The sequence below is a fragment of the Podarcis gaigeae genome, assembly GCF_964106915.1.
Source record: "Podarcis gaigeae genome assembly, chromosome: 4".
Taxonomy (NCBI): Eukaryota; Metazoa; Chordata; class Lepidosauria; order Squamata; family Lacertidae; genus Podarcis; species Podarcis gaigeae.
In genome coordinates, this window is record NC_139677.1 from 29,575,195 (window position 1) to 29,596,274 (window position 21,080).

The following is a 21,080-nucleotide window of genomic DNA, read 5'->3' on the forward strand; positions in this document are numbered from 1 at the left end:
TGAGGACTTTTATATTTTGAGTAGGAAAGGGCAGTGGTGGATTGTGGGGCTGAATTGCCTAGCTTGGCACAGGAACATAGAAAGCTGCCTTGTACAAAGTCAAATCACTGCTCCATCTAGCTCTACACGGCGTGTTTAGCAACTCTTCAGGTTTTCAAGGGTTTTCCAGCCCTCCCTGGAGAAGGAACCTGGGGTCTTCTGCAGGCGAAATATGTGCTGTACCATTTGAACTGCAACTTTCCCCAAACTGAATGACTAGCCAGGTCTGGATGTAGAACACACCAAGCTACATCTCCTCTGAAAAAAGCTTTCTGTGCATTATTAAAGATCACACCCACCCAGAGCAACCCACACTTACTGGCTTCCATATTTTGTCTTCTTGAATTTATCCCTCTTGTACTGGGCATGTTCTTGCTCGAGGGTTTTAACATTATCTACAATCTGCTTTAGTGTCTTGTAGGTCTCCTGAGGGTCATCGATAACAAAGGTTGAATACTCTTCCTGCTCTGGTCCATCGTACACAGATTTACTGCCGCAAGCCTCTGTTGAAAAAAGATGGAAGAAAAATCCAGCTCTCATGAAGGTAATCAAAGTCAAACAGCATCACCAAGAAGCAGTAAGACACCCCCCCTCCACTGTCCCAAAGCAAGCTTAAAAAGAGCTCTGCGAGTTCAGCCCAAGGGCCCAGCATGTCTTGGAAGCTCGGTCAGTAGAGCATGAGACTCTTAATTTCAAAAGATTCCTGTATTGCTGGGGGTTGGAGTAGATGACCCTTGTGGGCCCTTCCAACTCTGCAGTTATATATGATATGTCTACAGTGGGCAATCTAGTGCCTCTGGGAACTCGCAAATGGGGACTGAAGACAATAGCCTCCCACAATGTGTCCCCAGCACCTCATGTTTAAAAAGACACTACTTCTGAACCCTGAGGTTCCTTTTAGCTATCATGGTTTTCACAGCCATTGAAAGTCATATTTTCCATTAATTTGCCTAATCCATGCAAACTAATAGCTACAACTACAAATGTGAATATCTGGAATAGGGAATAATTGCAGCCAGTCTTTCATTTAAGATGGATTCAGGTGGAGAACTACCTTTGAACACATTTCGGCAAAAGTCAGCAAACATACTGCTGAAATAGTGTGTGTGTGTGTGTGTGTGTGTGTGTGTGTGTGTGTGTAAACCCAAATTATACTCAAAGCAGTCTTGGGCGCTGTCAACTTTTGCATGCGTGCATGGGGAATGAAGTGCTTCATCCTGCTATCTATTGCATTGGGATGCCTTTGCTTTTAGCCTTGCTCTTCACACTTGCCGTATTTTTCGCCCTATAGGACGCACTTTTCCCCCTCCAAAAATGAAGGGGAAATGTGGGTGCGTCCTATGGGGCGAATACAGGCTTTTGCTGAAGCCTGGAGAGCGAGAGGCTCTCGCTCTCCAGGCTTCCGGGCGTGCATTAGGAAGCCTCAGCATGCCCGGGCTTCGCACAGCTGCCGGCGCGGCTCCCTAGGCTTGCTGATAGCAGGCTCTTCTGGGGGCTGGGGTCGGGGGAAGCTCGGGCTTCCCCCGTGCCAGCCCTGTGCCTGGGGGGGAAATATATTTTTTTCTTTATTTCCCCCCCCCAAAAAAAACTAGGTGCGTCCTATAGGGCGGTGCATCCTATGGGGCGAAAAATACAGTATCTATGTTGGGCCAAAGTAAGGAATGAGTCCTCCTGCTTCTATCACAGGCCTGTTCTGAACACTTCCCTCCCATGCCTGCTGTTTGCGTCAAGAAGTAAACTCCCATTGGTGACAATGGGAGCTTTGCTGTCAGGGTAAAGGGCAGCCACAGTTGTTGGGGAACGATTTGGATTGGGACTATGGTGGGGCAAATGGCTAACACAGAGACACCCCTGATGCTATCGTCCCAATCATGACCAGGGTCCTCCGTGGCTGCTATTTAGTAAACGGGGGGGGGGGGGGGGGAATCATGCAAAGGCCAGTCATATGATTAACTTGTTCCTAAGGAGCACACAAGTGCCTGAGGCAACAGTGGTTCTTCACTGGCAAAGTGCTTTTTGTATTCAAAGCAGGGAACTAAGGGCAAATGGATGGCCAGCTCGGAGATGGAAAGAGAGGTCACAGGTTTGCAATTACATGGGGTCGGAGGAAGTTTAAATATATCTGGCACTATTGGCTTACATCCTACAAAGTTATATTTATATTTTAGCTTAAGATATCCTGCCTCTGTCCCTGTGCTGAAGCAGAACCTGAAGTTTGGCTAAGCTGCTGTTCAAAAATAGCTTTCTAGAATGCCAAAAAACGCAGTGGTCATGTGATTCTTCTACCCTCCTTTTACATTCATTGAATACTCCGTCTGTTTGACACTCAGATTTCATTGATTAAAGTGCAAAAAGAAGTCTATTGAGACCTAAAAGAATTAAGGAAAAATACAGGCATACTAGCAGAGAAGAGAAGTGCATACTACAAAAATCTATTAGCTGCTTGTTTTCTTTATTTTTTATGTTATTAAAATGCAGAACCAAGCATAGAACAAAATAATCACAGAAAACAGGTGTGAAATATTGAAGCAGACACCAAAAGGTATCATTTGCTATTCTGAACAAACTACCTGCAGTGTATAGCTTAACAGTCGTAGGATTTTGTAAATAAATAACATTCTTTAAAATATAATTTTAATTTAAAATGACATGTACAGACAAAGGAATGCTTCATTTGTATACCCACCTTGCATTTTCTCCAGTTTAACCATATACAAATTGAAAAGGGAATAGATGCGTTCAGTTTCTCTGTCTCCATCTATGTCTAATTGGATATTTGCTGGGAGGCCCCTGCAGAATAATTTAGAATAACACTTTAAGAATCATATGTTAAGAAACTGAGAGTTTCTACTTTTCCATTATGGTTTAAAAGGGCACCTGATTAACAGAACAGCAAGATTTCAAAATGGTACAATATGAGATAACAGAAGTATAATCAATTTTAAAGAGAAGGGGCGATATCTAATGTTAATCGTTTGCAGGGCAGACCTACCAAAATCAATGGCTTATTTCAGTGGGTCTACTCTTGAATACGGTTAATGTTGGATAATAAAGTTAAAAGTTATAATTCAGTTGGAGAGGCATTCCAAAACTGAACCATAATAGTGTGGGGTATTCCTATTGCCAGAATCTTATTAAAATAACATATCATTTGCAACCAGCCAGAAGATGGCTTAATGTCTAGAAGTATTTTCATGTCTTTTTAGCTCAGTTGTGAATCATTAATAACGAGAGCTTAATTAACAGATGGATTAATTGGTTAAATCTGCATAAATGTGAATATGAATAATCTAGCTTTGCAAGACCCAATGGTCAGCTAATTGTTGGCGCTTTGCCTGCAGGTTTTGTTTTGACTGCAAGGGTTTGATGTCAGGTGGCTGGCAAATCCATTCCAGCACCCTTGCACTAAACCATGGTTTAGCATTCCGTCCCATTGCGGCTACAGTGGTGCCCCGCAAGACGAATGCCTCGCAAGACGGAAAACCCGCTAGACGAAAGGGTTTTCTGTTTTGGAGGTGCTTCGCAAGACAAATTTCCCTATGGGCTTGCTTCGCAAGACGAAAATGTCTTGCGAGTTCCTGTGAGTTTTTTTTCCTTCCCCCCCCTTTTTCTAAGCCGCTAAGCCGCTTATCTGCTTATCCGCTAAGCCGACAAGCCGCTAAAAGCCGCTAATAGCGCTAATAGCGCTAATCCGCGAATGGGCTTGCTTCGCAAGACGAAAAAACCGCTAGACGAAGACACTCGCGGAACGGATTAATTTCGTCTTGCGAGGCACCACTGTACTTGTCTTGTACTAAAAACCCAGCAGCACACTTTCATTCTTATTCCTATATCACTTAGCTACAGAGATTTGTAAGTGGTGTAAACAGGCAGGGAAAACTAGGCTGAGAAAACAAGTGATTGCATTGGACGCTGACATAGATTCAACTTCCTACCACTTAGAATCAGCGCTCTCACTCTTTCAGACGTCTGCAGGATACACATTTCATCACCAAGTTGCTTCAAAGCCAAATTTAGAACAGGAAATATATCCTAGAAAGTCCTTACCCAGTGCAGGGAGTACAGCCAGGGGTATTATCTGCTGTCGCTTTGCAGCACAGCCAGTGCCCATTAAGGTATGCAGAGGGGTGGTAGACAGCGAGGCGTTTCTTGTTACACTGGCTAACTTTGGTGAGGATATCAATCCAGTCCTTGGCTTCAACACAATTATTTGCCTGGATATACAGAACTCTTTCGGGCTGAATTACTTGGAACATCTGAAAGGCAGGCAGAAGAACAACCAATGACCAACAAGAAAGTCTGCTTAAATCCTTATATTTTACAGAAAGAAACCTGAAAGGGGGACCCTATTTTAGACAGTATGGGGTAAAAGAGTTAAGAACGTAAGCCAAGGAAATCCTTGCCCAGAGATGAAGCTCAATAGGTAGCTTTAGGCCCATCAACCTAACACAGGTTTGTTGCAATGATAAAAATGCCTGATGTTTTACAACTGTTTAGAAGAACAAGCCGACACGGCTCACAGAAAGTCACAGTTCAGTGTGCCCAGTTTCTTCTCGTTTAATTACAAGCAGTTTAGGATTTAAAATGCTTGTTTATTTAAACAAATCCCACCATTGTACTATAGAAAACAAACTGGCTACACGGTTTTAAAAACAAAACACATGAAACCCAACGTTGAAAACAATATAATCTAAAAACAGTGGTAGTATAATGTAATTCATAAATCAAGCTTTTGCAGAGGAAGTGCTACTATTCTGGTTGCTTAGTGCGCACACGCTCTCTCTCTCTCTATATATATAAATGTAAAAAATGTATACCCCAACCACCCTATAAAAATATACAAAAAATGCACAAGTGTAAACATGAAACTCATGATTTATGCTTCCAGATAAAAGAGGTGCTTTTATATTGGTTGTGAATTCACACAGAAACTTTCGTCTCTGCACTCTCATGAAATAACCAGAGGGATTTGTTGCATTTATACTCTGCAACTCCTCTGACTTGTATTGTGCAATGCATGCTCTCCAAGACTAAATGATGGAATTTCACCCCCATATATGTAAGACAGGGCAATTTCAAAAACACCACAATTACATAAAGTTCAGATATCATAAACTTAGTTATTACAGAAGAGATCAACTTTTAAGCAAGCCAAGGTTTGTAACAATTTCATCCGAATGGGCTGTATTTTGGGATATTGTTGCTTAGAGCGGGAGCCGAGGCGTTCTTGCTGTGGTCTTGTGATTCCTGACACGGTTGTGTTAGAAACACCTGTTCTCTACAAGAACTGACATAAGCTGACATTAACAAAGACATGGTTCTTAAAAACAGAAAGGGGGGGGGTAGCTTACATTTTTCATTTTGAAGGACTCCTCCTCCAATTTTTCTACTGCCAGAATGTTTTCAATTGGAATGTTGCACAGTGGATGGTCACCTGCAGTAGGCAAATGCAGAAAAACAGGATCAGTGAACTGTAGGGCTGGAAGGGACCCGAGGGTCATCTAGTCCAACCCCCAACAGTGCAGGAATCTCAAGTATCCATGGCAGATGGCCATCCAACCTCTCCTTTAAAAGAAACACTTGGTATGAAGGGGGGAGGGCACATTGCCTCGGGCTAAGACTTCTGCAGCATCCTTTCTGTAGTAACAGTACTGCACGTCTGAGGCCAAGCACTGCTACTCAGAGACTCCTGGCTTCCCCCACGCTTGCCGAAACAGCCCACAACCAAGGGCAAAGGATGGCAGAGGACACACACCAGCCCTTTGCTAGGAACTGGCGCCTGATCATAATGAGCAGAGACCAACTGTAGCACTCTACCTGAACAGCCACCCTCCTCTCCCCCAGATTGTGCTCTTATCCTTAAACACTGATTTTATGACCGCCACAGGAACTAGATAGAAATGCAGCGAGTAAATAAAAGCTCAGCTTTTAAAGGAGAATGCTTAAAAAACACACCCTCAAACGCATTGAAATGAGTCCTTTTTCCTTTGTACCATAGAGAAGAGAGTACAACGTCACAACAGCATACCAGCACTGCATTTTGCATCATTACCAACATTTAAATTAGCTAAGCGTTAATGAAAATGGCAGCGTCTTTAATACCTTTGCTTTTCTGATAGGTAAATTCATGGTTGGTAAGTCGAAACCACCTCTTCTTGAAGTTCTTCATACCAAATCGTTTCCTACCTTGTGCCCTCTTGATCATGAACCTGTTGCAAAGGAGAAGGTGACAGAATTATATCTTATTTATATTTATTGAATTTATATCTATATTCCCTGGTAGTAAGCAAGAGATTAGGGGACAAGGGGACACTGTGAAATATGCCACAATGAGGATGCCCTGAATGGAATAGGCTTAACCAATAGGTGCTAAGTCCAGTTTTAGGAAGGTTTCAGGCATCACTTAGTAGATCCATTTAGCAAGTCACTCCTCTTACATAACTAAACAACATCATATTGCTTGCAGGAGGTTGCATGTTTGAAAACATCCACGTTTCAAACAGTACTTTACATGTGTAATTAAGAAACTTTCCCACATGCAAGTTGCTGGCATGGAAATCTAATGGAAGTGATTGCCCACAGACGTTCCGCAGCGGTAGAACTGCATGTACATTGTAGAGTAAAATGTGTTCTTGTTTAAACTTTCAAATATTCTCTACCCTGCTTTTCTCTTTGATTCGTTTTGAAAGACAGGCCCAGTCGCTAAAAGTAATGGCTATGTCAGCATACTCTAATACAGAACATGTAGAATTTTGTTAACCTGTATACTAGGCAGAAGGGCATCTCTTGTAAATAAACACCAAGTCACTTGTTGCACAGGTAGTTTTTATCTGGTAAGTTAGAAGGCAAGAGTGGCTGTTGAAAGGAAAGAAGAAACCAACCCAACCGTTTTGCAGTGCACTCAATGTTGCGAAAGCAAAGAGCATATTTTTGACTACATTCTAACTTCTGAATTAAAAGTAAAAGTACTCTAGCTATGATTAATTAACTTATGAGTGTAAGGGATCATGAAAATACGAATCTAGGATGGTGGGGGATCATACTAGATATTGAATGATTATAATCTCCAACCATTTCGTAACCAATCTGAAAGATAATTTAACTTGGGCACGTAACGGTTCAAGATAAATCACAGTTTTAAGAAATCACGAAAGCCACTTTGTTCTTGTACAGAAACATAAATAAGAAACTAAGAAGAAGAAGAAGCGGCTTTTAAAAAAAGCAGGGGCAGGAAGAGGAAAGAAATGTCAAAATGTTTCAGGTAAACTCTGTATCATCTACCAGCAAGAAAAAATCCTTATCAAAGCTTCCAGCTCAGGATGGACTAAACTACCAAAACTCAGGTAAAACCCAAACATATGAAAACATTTCCAGACAACCCTTGAGGTAATAAGGAGAGGCAATCTTGACAAGTCCCGCCTACATTGTAGTGTCATGTGGACTTGGTACCCAAATACAGTGGTCCTGAAGACGACAGCAGCAGATTCTGATGGGAAGTAGGAAAGAGGGGCCCTATCACAGCTAAGTCAGGCTGAAGAACCTCAGCAAAGCCCGCTGCTCCTCTGGCTCATGAGGAGACCTCTCTCCAAAGGCTGTATATGATTCCCCTTTGGGCTCGGGGGGGGGGGTCCTCCTTGTGAGCCGGAGGTGCAGCAGGGCTTTGCTGAGGCTGGTCAGGTCCCCCCCCCCCCACTTCTGGGGGCCAACTGAGAGATGCCGGAATGCCGTTCCGGAGCATTCCGACTGAAAAACTGCCCTGATTCTAATGGATTTTTTAAGAATGAATGCTAAATGTCCTTTGATGAGGCACCTTCCTGTGTGTTCAGTAGGTACTGATGCAGCATAGAGAAGAAAAACATCCCCATCTGATTTTTCAGTCACCCTGCATGGATATCCAAATTTCTCCCACCCCACTCCACCCCACCCCAGTTGAATACGCTCTCTTGATATTGTCATGGACAGGTAGCTGTGGCTAAGTACCAACTGTCTTCACCATCTTACCTGCATGAACTATTATCATCAACTTTCTTTACTGTTAGTTTAAGAGTCCTTAACACAGGAGGCCAAGCAAGGAGAGACAGAAAAAAATCAGACAGAAGCAAAAGAAAGATGTAGAAATTTCACATTTAAGAGTTAGGAGGGGATGATTACGAAAATCATACAAACTTATTTTTAAAAAGCAAAAGGAAGGTGAGAACAAATAACTAAAAGACAAAAATTAACTTTTAGGGGGCAAACAAGATGCAGGAACATTATTCAGATTATGTTCAGAAATAGGCAGCTTTCTATCATGTACACTTATTCAGCTTTTAGGTAACTCAGAAAATGTTTCTGGTGAAAACAAATTTGCTTGTATTTTCGGTTATTATCATATCCTCTAAGGTACTTCCATCCCTAACAATTTGGTAGCATCTTCAAATTTGACAAAATGAAATTTCCCGTTGCTTAATGAATATATACTAGAGACAGCACTACCAAAAAAAAAGAAAAAGGAACTATGTTCCACCCCAAGCAGGTGCTGAACTATTTACTAATAAATTTGCACCAGGTTTTGTTTTGTTTTTAAAGCCTGATGCATACTCACCCTTCTTTAAGCAGTATCGCCTGCTCTATACTTTTGTGGTCTCTTCTTCCAGAGGATGAAATTAAATCTAAGAACTTGGATGAGAAAATATATATATGAAATAAGGATTTCGTACTGATACCGGTTGGCAGAGCTGATAAAAAAAAAAGCACAGATGGAAACACCTGAATTTCACAAGGTTAATTATTTGACATTTGATGAGAAGAAAAAGAATGTTTAAAAGCTTTATATGCAAGCAAATCAAAGATCCATGTCCAAATTAAGTGTGATTAGTGCCTTACGCTGAATCATACTGTAGGCCTTCACATCGGATATATAACTCAGCCCTTCGGCTCTGCCAACATTTACAAAAACAGATATGTGTACACACAGATGTAACTCTCCTCTTCCCCTGACCTCACACTGATTCCTCCTTCAGACATTCTCATAGGTCATAGCAAGCTGCTTTGCTGGTCCTCCTATCTCAATATTGTCTGCTATGTGTACCACACCTCCCACAGCTGTTTGGTGGACTGAGGGGTGTTTGATTACCAGCATGCGACAAGAGGCAGCAGCGGCAGCGGCTGGGTAACCTAAGGAAGGTCTGCAAGGGGTGTTGTGCAACCTGCATGTTACCCATATGTGATCTAAAGGCTTGCTGCCTGAATGAGTTTCTGATCGATTATGAAGGGGAGATACATACCCTTATATCATGGGTAGGATGCAGGATTCTTGTTGTGCTGACCTTAATTTCTAGGTCACCAAATAGTGTCTGTATCTATAAATCATCTCTGGTTGTCTGCACTCTGCAACCTTCCCAGGTGCCTGCACTTCAAAGTTATCATGAAGTAACTCCTCCCATGTTTTGTTTTGTTTTAAATATTGGAAAGTGAGGGCAGCCAAGGAGGCTGCAGATTGCTGGAGAAATGTTTACTGGAAAGAAAAACACCCATGCCACCCTTGGCCACCTCGCAATGCCAAGTGAAACTCAAAACCCCACACCCACCAGCAATCTAAAGTAATTCTAGAACACCCTGAGAAGACATAAAAAGGAAGCTTTTTTCACACCTGCAGAAAACTTTTCAGAAACTAGAGGGCAGATTTTGGTATGGCACTAATAATTACGCCACAATATGTTTTCCACATAGCTTGCTGTAACCCTTAAGAGGCCTATGGATGGAGGCAAAACCTCAAATCTATGTCCTAAAGCACCATCATGGATTTACTTCTCATGTTTTTCAACCTTTTCCCTTTCAGCATGCTTAATTTTCATTTTTAGCTGATTCTTCAGGATATAGATATGCAACCTAATTAAGTATTTATTCAACTGGCTAATGTTATTAAGCCTACAAAGTATGCAAGAGTTTGTTGATAACACTTACATTTTTGACTGCATCTGCATATTTCTGCTCATTAAAGTAGTCATAAAATGTAGCCATATATGATTCCTTGAAACTGGCCTGAAATACAAACCACCATCAGGTTTTTATCTTGAAATACGACAATTTACACAGAAGTTCAAAACACCAAAGTCAGCAAAAGGCTTAAGGCTCATACATTCATGGACATATGTCTTTTTTCCTTGTAGAATAGACTAATTTATTTTATTTTATTGCAGAGGTACTGGTACACATGCCAAGTTCACAAATCAAGACATTTCTTTTAAAATTTTGGATATAATTCAAACTTTGTTTACTCAGGTTGGCCATTCATTCTAAAATGGCAATCGGGGCTTGATAGAGAAGGCAAAGGATGCAGTCCACAAGTAATTTAATGGCCAAACTCAGGACCAATTTACATGAACTCTGTATGTGCACTTGTACCTATATGAGACACACTGTATGAACTCAATGTGTATTCATTTTAAGTACACTCTCAGTATGGCATCACCTCCACTCTGAAACTGTCTATTAACATCAGGTAGGTCCCTTCCTTGTGCTGTTTTCAGAGCCTGCTTAGAACATTTTCATTTGGGCAAGCCTATCTCAATATGTAGAATGCTGGTAGGTTTTCCAAACTCGTTTTGCTTCCTGATAACTTTAATTATCAATAGATTGTTGTTGTTATATACCTGTTTTTAACAGTCTTTTATTGATAATTTGAATGTTTAAATTTTTAGGGTGTGTTTTTTGCAAACTGCTTAGAAGTTTTTATTACACTCATGGGGTATATAAGTATTGCAAAATAAACAAATGTAGGCAGGGACCACTTTTCCTGGCCTGGGTTGCCATTTTCTCTTGCCAAATGAGATTTTTTTTATTTTATTTTTTTGCAAGGCTTCACCACAAATGGGTGTACCAACTCCTTACATGATGTGTATAGTAGAAGCAAACTTCAACGGCAAGAAAAAAATGGCTGGCCGTGTTGAGCGGTCGCATGAAGCAGTTCTCAGAAGTTTTTTTTCACCAGCCCAGGGAACTGTTAGATCACAGATCATGCTCCTTGAATACCTGAACACATATCCTAGTGTATTTCCCTCCTTGGTCTAGGAACATTAGAGCTCATATTCATGTGACAACCAACTAAAGAGGGAAGTCTGGATGATGGGGATACAGGAGGTGGAATTGGCATTCCCTAGAAGTGCCTGGCGCATTGCCCACACATGTGCTGAGAGGAGAGGACACAGGTTTGTATCATTCCCTTTGAGGATCCATCTCCACAAAGATGCTGTGCCCTCACAGAGAAGGGCTGTGCTCCATCATCATAATCAATTGAACACACATTTAAAAGGTGGGTGGGAATGCCCAAGAACCCAGAAAAGGGAGGGGGCAAAGAATGCAAAATTCTTACAGACTTAGATTTCGATAAGCTGCCTAATGTTTGTATGGTCTTGGAAATGAGCGTCAGAGTTCTTGAGGTTTGTGGATCCTGAAAAGGAAAAGGAGAAAACCACTGTATGTTAAAGAGCACAGGAGACCACAAATGCTGCACCACACTTCCATGCTTGTTTCTATTTTACACATAGAATAAAGAACTCCCCTGCCCTTAAGCACAAGAGAAATGAAGCTGGAAGAGACAGGAAGGGCTGAAGTTCAACCTCTTGCAAGTGGCAAGGTCCTCCAGCCTCCTCACCTAATTTGCAAGTGCATGCTGAATACTTTCGATAAATTCCTGATCTCTCTGTAGGAATTCTAAGGGTTCCTCCACTCCTTCAGAACCTCTTATTTATTCGTTTCAAAAGCACTTTCTGAAGGAACAAACATGGAAATGAATTTATTAGGCTCTCAACAGAAGCCTTAAGGTGCTTTAAACATAGCAAAAGATCTACTTACTACATTTTTATTTCATACCAGTAGGTATTAAAACTCATTTTACAAGCTGTTCGGAAACTCATAGAAACATAAACCTATAGGTGGGGTTCACCTATAACCAGCGTAAAGCAGTTTCCTGAAAGGTGGTGGGCTCAGCTTGGTTTCACGTAAAGGCAATTCTTATCTAGCAAGATCTCTTTGATTGATTGTGAGAGCAGAACTGGTCTAGCAGCATGTCACAAATATGATTTCCAGTGCAGTTATTACTTGTTTAAAAATGAAAAAGGAATAATTGCCATTTCTTAGGAATGGTAGCATTCTACAGCATCTTCAAAAACAGGGATGGTTCTGATAGTGCCCTAGGAGTCCTGACCACAGAACAATCTTTGAATTAGCAGAGGCATCTGCTAGTAGAAGGGGAGGTGGCAGGAGTTTTGACTGCTTTACCAACTTCCCAAACTAAAGAGTTCCCTAACCCTCTGGAGAAGATTTTCAGGGGCTGCAAAAATCTCCCCTCCTCCTCTTCTGTTCCAAAGAATGGAAGGACTATTTGAGGAACGGTATCACTGGATGCAACCCAGGGTTCTTATAATGCTCTGTGCCATCCACTACCTTGATGTTTCATAGTTCAGAGCTACAGCTATGGAAACAAATCATACATTGTCAGATTGGCCGTTAATGCTCTTGAACTATTGCGAGGAGAAGGAGTTTCAAAGAGACAGAATCTTCCTTGCAACTGGTTGAGTTTTTAAGGCCCTGCAGTCAAATCTTCTCGTCTCTCTGCGCCTTGTGATATGTCCAAAATGAAAAGGATTCATCTGTTGTGTATACATAACCAGGCACAACTTTTATCCTTATTTACTCAAGAGGCACACTGGAGAAAAACTACCGGCAGTGGAAAGCAAGGCACAGGGCTTCCAGCAGAAGACGGCAAGATGCAACACTCACCGGGTGATGAGGTGTAAGATGAAAGAGATTTGGAGAAAGAATCGCAGGTGCAAAGAATCTCAGAAAAATGAAGCTGCTTACTGCTGTATACCTAACATCTGGATCATCTGCAATTTTAAAAACACAACACAAGCCCGTTACAATTCCACTCTTAAAAAGCTTTAGATAAAGTCACAAAGAGTGAGTAAAGATGCCTGGGTGCCAGGATGACACCCGACATCTCTACCATCTGGAGGTGCATGCGAGGGGTTCTTTGAATCTTGACTGTTTTCTCCCTCCCCCCATAATTTTTATTAAATTTTCTGTTTTAAATTTTATAATATTCATTTAAACAATTTTAAAATATTAATGACTTCCCACCTTCTCTTTCCATGGTTCATTTGGTATAGCACAAATCCCTGCATATTTTACATAAACCATTCATTATTCCATTACATCCATCAAAACTTATTTACATTGTTGAATTTGTCTTAATGCTGCCAACGTTTTCAAGTATACACAATTTCCCCCATATAAGCAATAAATATTTCCCAATCTTCTTTAAACGTATGTTGTTCTTATTCTCTTATTCTATATGTGAGGTCCGCAAGCTGCGCCTATTCCATCAGTTTACATTTCCATTCTTCTTTAGTTGGGACCTAAATTGTTTTCCATTTTGGGGCTAACAAAACACAAATACAGTGGTAGCTTGGGGTTACAGATGCTTCAGGTTACAGATGCTTCAGGCTACAGACTTTGCTGACGCAGAAATAGTACCTCAGGTTAAGAACTTTGCTTCAGGACGAGAACAGAAATTGCACGGCAGCAGCGGGAGGCCCCACTAGCTAAAGTGGTACCTCAGGTTAAGAACAGTTTCAGGTTAAGAACGGACCTCCAGAATGAATTAAGTTCTTAACCCAAGGTACCACTGTAACCTTTTTTGACACGTGGGAAGGATCCTGACTGTTTTCACACACTAGCAACACATCCTGTAGAATTCTATCCATTACATTTTATCTGCACAATCTGAATGAATTTCAGGAACCAAAAAGCCGTATTGAAAAATACTACTTTTGAGCCGTCTAGCTCCCCAAATGGCAACTAGGCATTCTGTTTTGGCGACTGTAACCCTGGTTTAAGGAGCCATTAGGCGCCTAGCATATTTATCTTAGTTTCTAACACTGGTCAAGCAACATGTTACGTTTAATGTGTTGCATTCATGCTCTTGTTTTTCTGTACAGTGGTACCTCGGGTTAAGAACTTAATTCATTCTGGAGGTCCAGTCTTAACCTGAAACTGTTCTTAACCCGAGGTACCACTTTAGCTAATGGGGCCTCCCACTGCCGCTGCGCCATGATTTCTGTTCTCATCCTGAAGCAAAGTTCTTAACCCGAGGTACTATTTCTGGGTCTGTAACCTGAAGCGTCTGTAACCCGAGGTACCACTGTAGTTACCTAAAGGCTTGGAGAGGGGGTGATTGTTACTGGGACAGCAGCTACAAGTGCAGCTATAAGGCTTACTTTTTAAAAAGTCCCAAATGAAAACTCTTTTGCTTAGCTTCACAGCTGTGTATGAGAAGGGGGGCGCTGTGGAAGGGGCTGTGGCTGGGGAGGGCAGGGATAAACTGGGCCAAAACAAGATGAATTTTAACAGGGAGAAATGTAAAGTATTGCACTTGGGCAAAAAAAATGAGAGGCACAAATACAAGATGGGTGACACCTGGCTTGAGAGCAGTACATGTGAAAAGGATCTAGGAGTCTTGGTTGACCTCAAACTTGACATGAGCCAACAGTGTGACGCGGCAGCTAAAAAAGCCAATGCAATTCTGGGCTGCATCAATAGGAGTATAGCATCTAGATCAAGGGAAGTAATAGTGCCACTGTATTCTGCTCTGGTCAGACCTCACCTGGAGTACTGTGTCCAGTTCTGGGCACCACAGTTCAAGAAGGCCACTGACAAACTGGAACGTGTCCAGAGGAGGGCAACCAAAATGGTCAAAGGCCTGGAAGTGATGCCTTATGAAGAACGGCTAAGGGAGCGGGGCATGTTTAGCCTGGAGAAGAGGAGGTTAAGGGGTGATATGATAGCCATGTTCAAATATATAAAAGGATGTCACATAGAGGAGGGAGAAAGGTTGTTTTCTGCTGCTCCAGAGAAGCGGACACGGAGCAATGGTTCCAAACTACAAGAAAGAAGATTCCACCTAAACATTAGGAAGAACTTCCTGACAGTAAGAGCTGTTCGACAGTGGAATTTGCTGCCAAGGAGTGTGGTGGAGTCTCCTTCTTTGGAGGTCTTTAAGCAGAGGCTTGACAACCATATGTCAGGAGTGCTCTGATGGTGTTTCCTGCTTGGCAGGGGGTTGGACTCGATGGCCCTTGTGGTCTCTTCCAACTCTATGATTCTATGATTCCACAACCCATGCTCTGCAGTCTTGAGAACAAGCCCTCTCCATACATATATGTAATTAATTTAAGAAAAACCAGAGAAATAGCTGCATGCTTCACCTTGAGAGTAATGTGTAGTTTGGCCCTCAGTCAATGGCTAGGGGTGGAACTTAAGTGACCAGAGTTAACTCAGCAACTTACACTGTTCTTAAGGTGAAAATGGAAAATGAAAGAAACCACTGGGTTGGCGGGCTGAAATAACTCGGAGAAGAGCCAGAATTCTTCAAGAACTGGAGCCTGACTTCTTCATAACAGAGACACACACCGTGTGTGGCACGTCATATTCAGGCTATTGTTGTTGTTTAGTCATTTAGTCGTGTCCAACTCTTCGTGACCCCCTGGACCAGAGCACGCCAGGCACTCCTGTCTTCCACTGCCTCCCGCAGTTTGGTCAGGCTATTAGCAGCACACAATCACTGCACATACATTAGGAGTGTGTAGTGTTCTGGCTGGTGCAACTGCGATAATCACCTTAACATTCTTTTTGGAGATTTTTACAATTTTAACTTTACACAGGAACGTACCTTGAAAGCGTATGGCAGCAGACTCCCTCAGTGAAAAAAAGATATCACACATCACTGTAGGGCAACGGACCCCAGACTTTGTAATGACTGTGAAAATCCGGTCTACATATTGCCTAAGATTTTCCTAGGAGGGGGAAAAATAATAATAATAATAGATAAAACAACCGTGCAAGCACTTCTAACCTAAGATCACGTATTATGGGATACCCACAAATAAGGTGCTTGCATGAAGGAAGCCCAAATAAAATTGACATGTGAAATGATCCTACATGTGTGGAAAAAATTGTTTGCTTTGTTTCGCTGTGTACACAACCCACTTTCCATGTTCAAAATTGCAACTTTCCAGCGTGAATCAGTGCAGTGAAATACCCACATAGATATCATCTGACATTATCATCAGCATGTTCTTTTGTTTTATATATGGACATGTTAACATATGAAACAGTTCTGGTTGTATTTATATGGCAATATCTGCCAGAAAACTTCTGGAAACTGTTATAGATATATCATACAGCCCAGTATTGTATAGAAGAGTAGCACATTTACTCACTGCCGCTTAACCCAGCTGCAAAAAATGGCCTGTACAGCACCTAGCACACAACTGATGCTAAATGCATATCAGACAGTAGTAAGTGAATTAACTGGAAACCTGGGCTTTCATCTACAAAATGAACTGCATACCCGGTTATTATCCAAATTTTCAGCATCTTTCAACTTCACAGGATCAATTTCACAAGATTTATGAACTTGGCAAATCTAGAATAAATTGAAATAATTCAAAATCAATATACTGAATTATCTTCGGGTGAGATTTGACCCCTTAGAATCAGTTATTTATTTAACAAATTGCAATTTAACAGCTTTGGGCTGGTTAGCTTTTTGTTTTGTTTTTTACAGCATAGAATTAATTTTTTCTTAGCTCCTCTGAAGATTAATTTCGCTATATAAAACAAAACTTTTTTTTCCAAATCAGGAATAAGCCCCAGTCAAGTGAGTTTCTGTCTTTTCCTTATGTTTTTACATGTGGCTCAGTAATTCAACATCACTAACCATGGCTGCCTCATCAAGAAAATTTAACAAACATACTTCAAACCCTGGTTTAATATACTGGTTAAGATGGGAAGTCCTCAACTGACCATGGTTAGTGACAATACAGATAAACTCTGTTATATGTAATTAGTGTTGACATTACAACACTAAGAGCACACATCTATACACATCTACACAGAATTAAGCCACACTGAGTTTAATGGATTTACTCTCAGGTAAATGTGTACAGGTGTACAACCTGTATTTTGGTTAGAGCAGATGAAGGAAGGTGGGGGAATTAAAGCGGGAGGGAGGAGGGGCTGGCTACCAATTTAGAAATCATAATTTCCAAGGAGCCAGCTAATGCTAACATAATTATCTGCACTGAAATTCAGTGAAAAATTAATTTCTTGCTAAAAAGGAGATAATTCCAAGTAAGCATTTAAGGAAACAGCATTTTCCAATCTCCCCTTTTGTTTATGAAGAACAATGTTTCAAAACTATTTTTAAGGTTGCGTGGGGAGGAGGACACACACACACAACTTCTTGGTAAGTTGTGGCATCTGCAGATCAGTTAGGAAAGTGCTGAATCAATTAAAGGAAATTTGTGGCCTGTTTATTTGTAACATTAGGAGGACAGGCTAACTGCGCGGCAGAGATAATGAAACGCTGCCGGAGTGTCAAGCAAGAACACGCGCACCCTCTAAAAATAATCACAAATTCAAATGAGTTGTTTCTTTTTTTTTTAATGCACATTATATGCCTATCCAGAATCAAAATGCTTTGCTTTTGTAATGCAAGGCTTGCATCTGAGGGGCACTGCAGAACATTAATTTCATATAAATCCATGGTATTCAAGTGTTATGAATGACTCACTAGATAAGCAGCTACCACATGGGTCTGTCATAACCTCCTAAACCTTAGGCATAAGCCCAGTGGAACAATGGCTAGTAAGACGATGTGCATGCTTCTCTTAAAAGACTGTACATGGTTTTTGAACGTGCTCTTACCTCATCAATAATTGGCTTCAGGGTTACTTGAAGGTAATGCATCCCTGCCAGTTTCATGGTTTCATCAATGCACTTGGAAGTTAATGAGTTTCCTCTGAAGATGGTGTTTGGGTCTCTGAAAGCAGACGGTTTCCAAACATTTAGCCTTCTTTTGATAGACCACCAACATGATGAAATAAAAGCAGCAGTTAGAGCAGATGAATGCACATAAACCATCTTCTCTGAATGAGACCAGAGACACGGGTGGGGGGAATTTGCGGTTGGGTTCCAACCCACACCAGCCCCAACCAGCACAATTTATGGTCAGGAATGATGGGATCTGCAGTCGACAATATCTAGACTCTAGATATTTCCCATTCCTGACCTAAGATGTGCCTAAGAAAATTGCTATCCACTGCCTTAGGAGTTCATTACAAGTAGAGACTAACAGCAGCCATCGACTTCAGCATGCAACAAAGGAAGTAAAGTAGCAGGTGTTTGCAATCCACTTCTTGCTCCTAGGAAGCTCACACAATGGCTCCCAAATGAGGTGATTTAATATAGTTTTCCTTTATGAGTCTTAAAAACAACAGGGAAACTGGTGTGCACATCTACCGGCTTTAAGCAAGCATGAACACTGGAGGTTTTTAAGCAGAGGTTGAATGGCCGTCTGCCATAGATGCTTTAGCTGAGATTCCTGCACTAGATGACTCTTGGGCTTCCTTCCAACTCTATGATTCTGCGTGTTTTCTTCTATCCCAGCAACCGGACAGAAGATAGGCGCACCTGTGCTCTCTTCTATCCCAGTTCTATTCTGGGCAATAGGATTAGAGGGGAAAGGTGGGAAGAAAGTAAAGAGCAGCTATCTGGCGGTTAAGCCTGCACAACAAAACAAGAGCATCCTTTTTGAAAAAGTAAATGAAGGAAGAAGCTCCCTCTCGTAGAGAGAGATGGTTGGGTAACTGGCTGTAAGACAAATAAATGCACAGCTCTGTAGCAGCCCTGATGGAACACAGTAATCGGTCGTACTGCCTTGTGGCTGTCATGAGTTATCTATCACATCTGCACCCCCTTCCTTCTCCAAGGTTATCTCATTTGATTCCTAAGACTAATCATGTAAATCAGTTTACCAAGGCTACCCGGCAGGTTTCATGGAAGAGTGGGGCTATTAATCCAGGTCTCCCCAGTCCTAATCCAAGGCTAGCCACTCCATCTACCATACCAGGTCTAGGGTGCATGAAGGAATAGGGACACCGGGAAAACATCAGAAGGGACAAGTTATACTGTACTGCTGTGCTTTCTGTCTTGTGTTACCCTCATACTTTGCATTGGGAAGAAATCAACACATAAGATTGTGATATGGGGCAGCTCAGTTCATAAACCAGGGAAACCTGGTTTTAAAATTTCTGCATTTAAGAGAGCTCTGTTATAGAGCAGAGAAACAAAAACATCTTTGATCCCCTAGGATATTCCAGTTGAGTTTTTTTGTAGAGGGGGATTTATACGTAGGGACCAGTGTGACAGATAGGAAAGGAAGGAGTGTTGAACTGGCAAGCAGAGGGCAGATTGGATAATACCTGAGCAGTGGAAACATAATGTAGGAAAAGCATACATAGGGCTGCCCCCCCCATCCACCTTCAAAACCCAAGTGACTCTGTGCAGGGGTGCCAACCTGGATAAAATATGGGGAGACAAGTCTCACCTCACATAATTGATCACATAACACAGCACAACACACCATTTGAATGGCAACGCCCATGAACTGGGGGGGGGGCTGGACCCCTCAAATATTTTATTGGGGGGGGGCAAGGGACCTTGGTCCCTAGGAATTGGCTCCTATGACTCTGGAAGTCCTGCATTTGAATTCAAATGTATTTTAAAAGCTGAAAAGTCTTGGGAGGGGGGCTTTTAAAGTAAGATCAGCAATTAAAAAAAAAAAAAAGCATCTTAAGACTAATTGGAAGTAGGTTTCATTCATTTTATAGGTGCTTGCATTTAAATAAACACGCCTTAAGAATTGCACCGCAAAGCAAAAACCTATCTCTGGTCCTTTTAGCCTAAAACGAATAGTGTTTTGATTTTCTTCAAACCATTCAACTAATAGCTGCAGTGTTCAAAATTCTGCTGCCCTCACCCTGCCGTAATGACACTCATGTAGATTTCACACACAGACACCCCCGAGGCCATGGGTTTCCCCATAGCCGCTGCCTTCGTTCATATTACACTTAGTTGCTATCTAACCCTTATAAAGAAGTAGTACTGGGGGGGTGAGCTCTCTTTTCTTCCCCTCTTAAGTGGAAGCCGCATAGCCATCACTTCCCATTCAGTCTAACATATGTCAAAATAAGCACACTGCTATACTTACTGAGTTCTTTTTATTTCAGCGTTTGCAATTGCACTGATCAAAGGCACAATTTTGCCATAGTGTAAGAAGAGTCGGACCAGGGGTATGGCTGCCTCTTGCTTTTCCCTGCAGACTTCGCCCAGTATATGGGCAGTAGATGCTGAAACAGGCTAAACACAGAAAGAAATAAAAGCTTCTGAAGACTGTATCCCTCTAGAGAATTAACCCACTTTTTATTGATTCAAGCCAGGCTCCTAATATATTTGCTGCAGTGTTCACTTAACATAGATTCCTATGAGGCACTTACCAAGGGTTGGTTGTGTGATTTAATCACAAGAGGGCAGTAAAATGAAAACTCTTAAAAACTTGGGGACACTTTAACCGTGGTGAAATTTGCTCCAAGGAGGGAAGCCTCCATAGGAAGCTAATGGGTATTCCGGAACCCGATATCTGTTAACTATGGTTAACAGAGAGGTAGGGGGCACTGTCCCCTATGGTTGTAGTAAAATGCCAAGTATTTGTGAAGGATAAAAATGGAACAGGGGTAAGCAGCAAGCAAAATTTACCTCAACATCTGCAGATTTGAATAAGAGGTCTCGAAGAGGGCTGTAATAATCTGAAGGGAAAACATGGTCTTCTGTGTAAACCACATTTAACCTCAAGGAACCCAGGTCATCAGGTTTCAGTGACTTGTTTCCATTATCTCTGGGTTGCAGAAAATACCTAACAGATGGGAGAAAAAACACATAGAACATGGTTTTTTAGAGGGGCTTTTTTTTTAAAGAGATGTCAAACAAATGTCATGTCACACGTAGGGCAGGGTGATATCTGGCTTTTGACATCGTGATATATCACCAGCTAACCATCACAATGTAGCGATATATCACAATGTCTGAAATAAGGAGGGGTGGCTGGGCTAGGGAGGGAGGGAGGAAGCAGGCAGCCCACTTGTTCCAGCGAAGTTAGG

At 41.7% G+C, this 21,080-nt stretch overlaps 1 protein-coding gene and 1 long non-coding RNA gene across 4 annotated transcripts in view; one reads left to right on the top strand and one right to left on the bottom strand.

Moving 5' to 3' along the window:
• The window catches only part of LOC310843130, a 41,761-nt gene that overhangs the window by 6,268 nt on the left and 14,413 nt on the right, over positions 1–21,080 (top strand). Inside the window, exons 3-6 of one of the 2 annotated variants that reach the window (XR_014563512.1) lie at positions 451–616; positions 2,518–2,581; positions 6,159–6,265; positions 7,213–9,472. This is a non-coding gene — a long non-coding RNA (uncharacterized lncRNA). Of the gene's footprint in view, positions 1–450; positions 617–2,517; positions 2,582–6,158; positions 6,266–7,212; positions 9,473–21,080 lie in introns of those variants that run through there. The other variant, XR_014563511.1, reaches the window with a different exon arrangement.
• RASA3 (RAS p21 protein activator 3) overlaps positions 1–21,080 on the bottom strand; it is a 126,409-nt gene that overhangs the window by 3,064 nt on the left and 102,265 nt on the right. For both annotated transcript variants that reach the window (XM_083735519.1, XM_083735520.1), the window contains exons 10-23: positions 20,680–20,836; positions 20,135–20,283; positions 17,791–17,905; positions 16,433–16,507; positions 15,752–15,875; positions 12,802–12,908; positions 11,393–11,470; positions 9,985–10,062; positions 8,624–8,697; positions 6,142–6,248; positions 5,391–5,473; positions 4,087–4,295; positions 2,726–2,829; positions 359–542 (exon numbers count right to left, since the gene is read on the bottom strand). In XM_083735519.1, the coding sequence (XP_083591645.1) occupies positions 359–542; positions 2,726–2,829; positions 4,087–4,295; positions 5,391–5,473; positions 6,142–6,248; positions 8,624–8,697; positions 9,985–10,062; positions 11,393–11,470; positions 12,802–12,908; positions 15,752–15,875; positions 16,433–16,507; positions 17,791–17,905; positions 20,135–20,283; positions 20,680–20,836 (1,644 nt within the window). The remainder of the gene's footprint in view (positions 1–358; positions 543–2,725; positions 2,830–4,086; positions 4,296–5,390; positions 5,474–6,141; positions 6,249–8,623; positions 8,698–9,984; positions 10,063–11,392; positions 11,471–12,801; positions 12,909–15,751; positions 15,876–16,432; positions 16,508–17,790; positions 17,906–20,134; positions 20,284–20,679; positions 20,837–21,080) is intronic.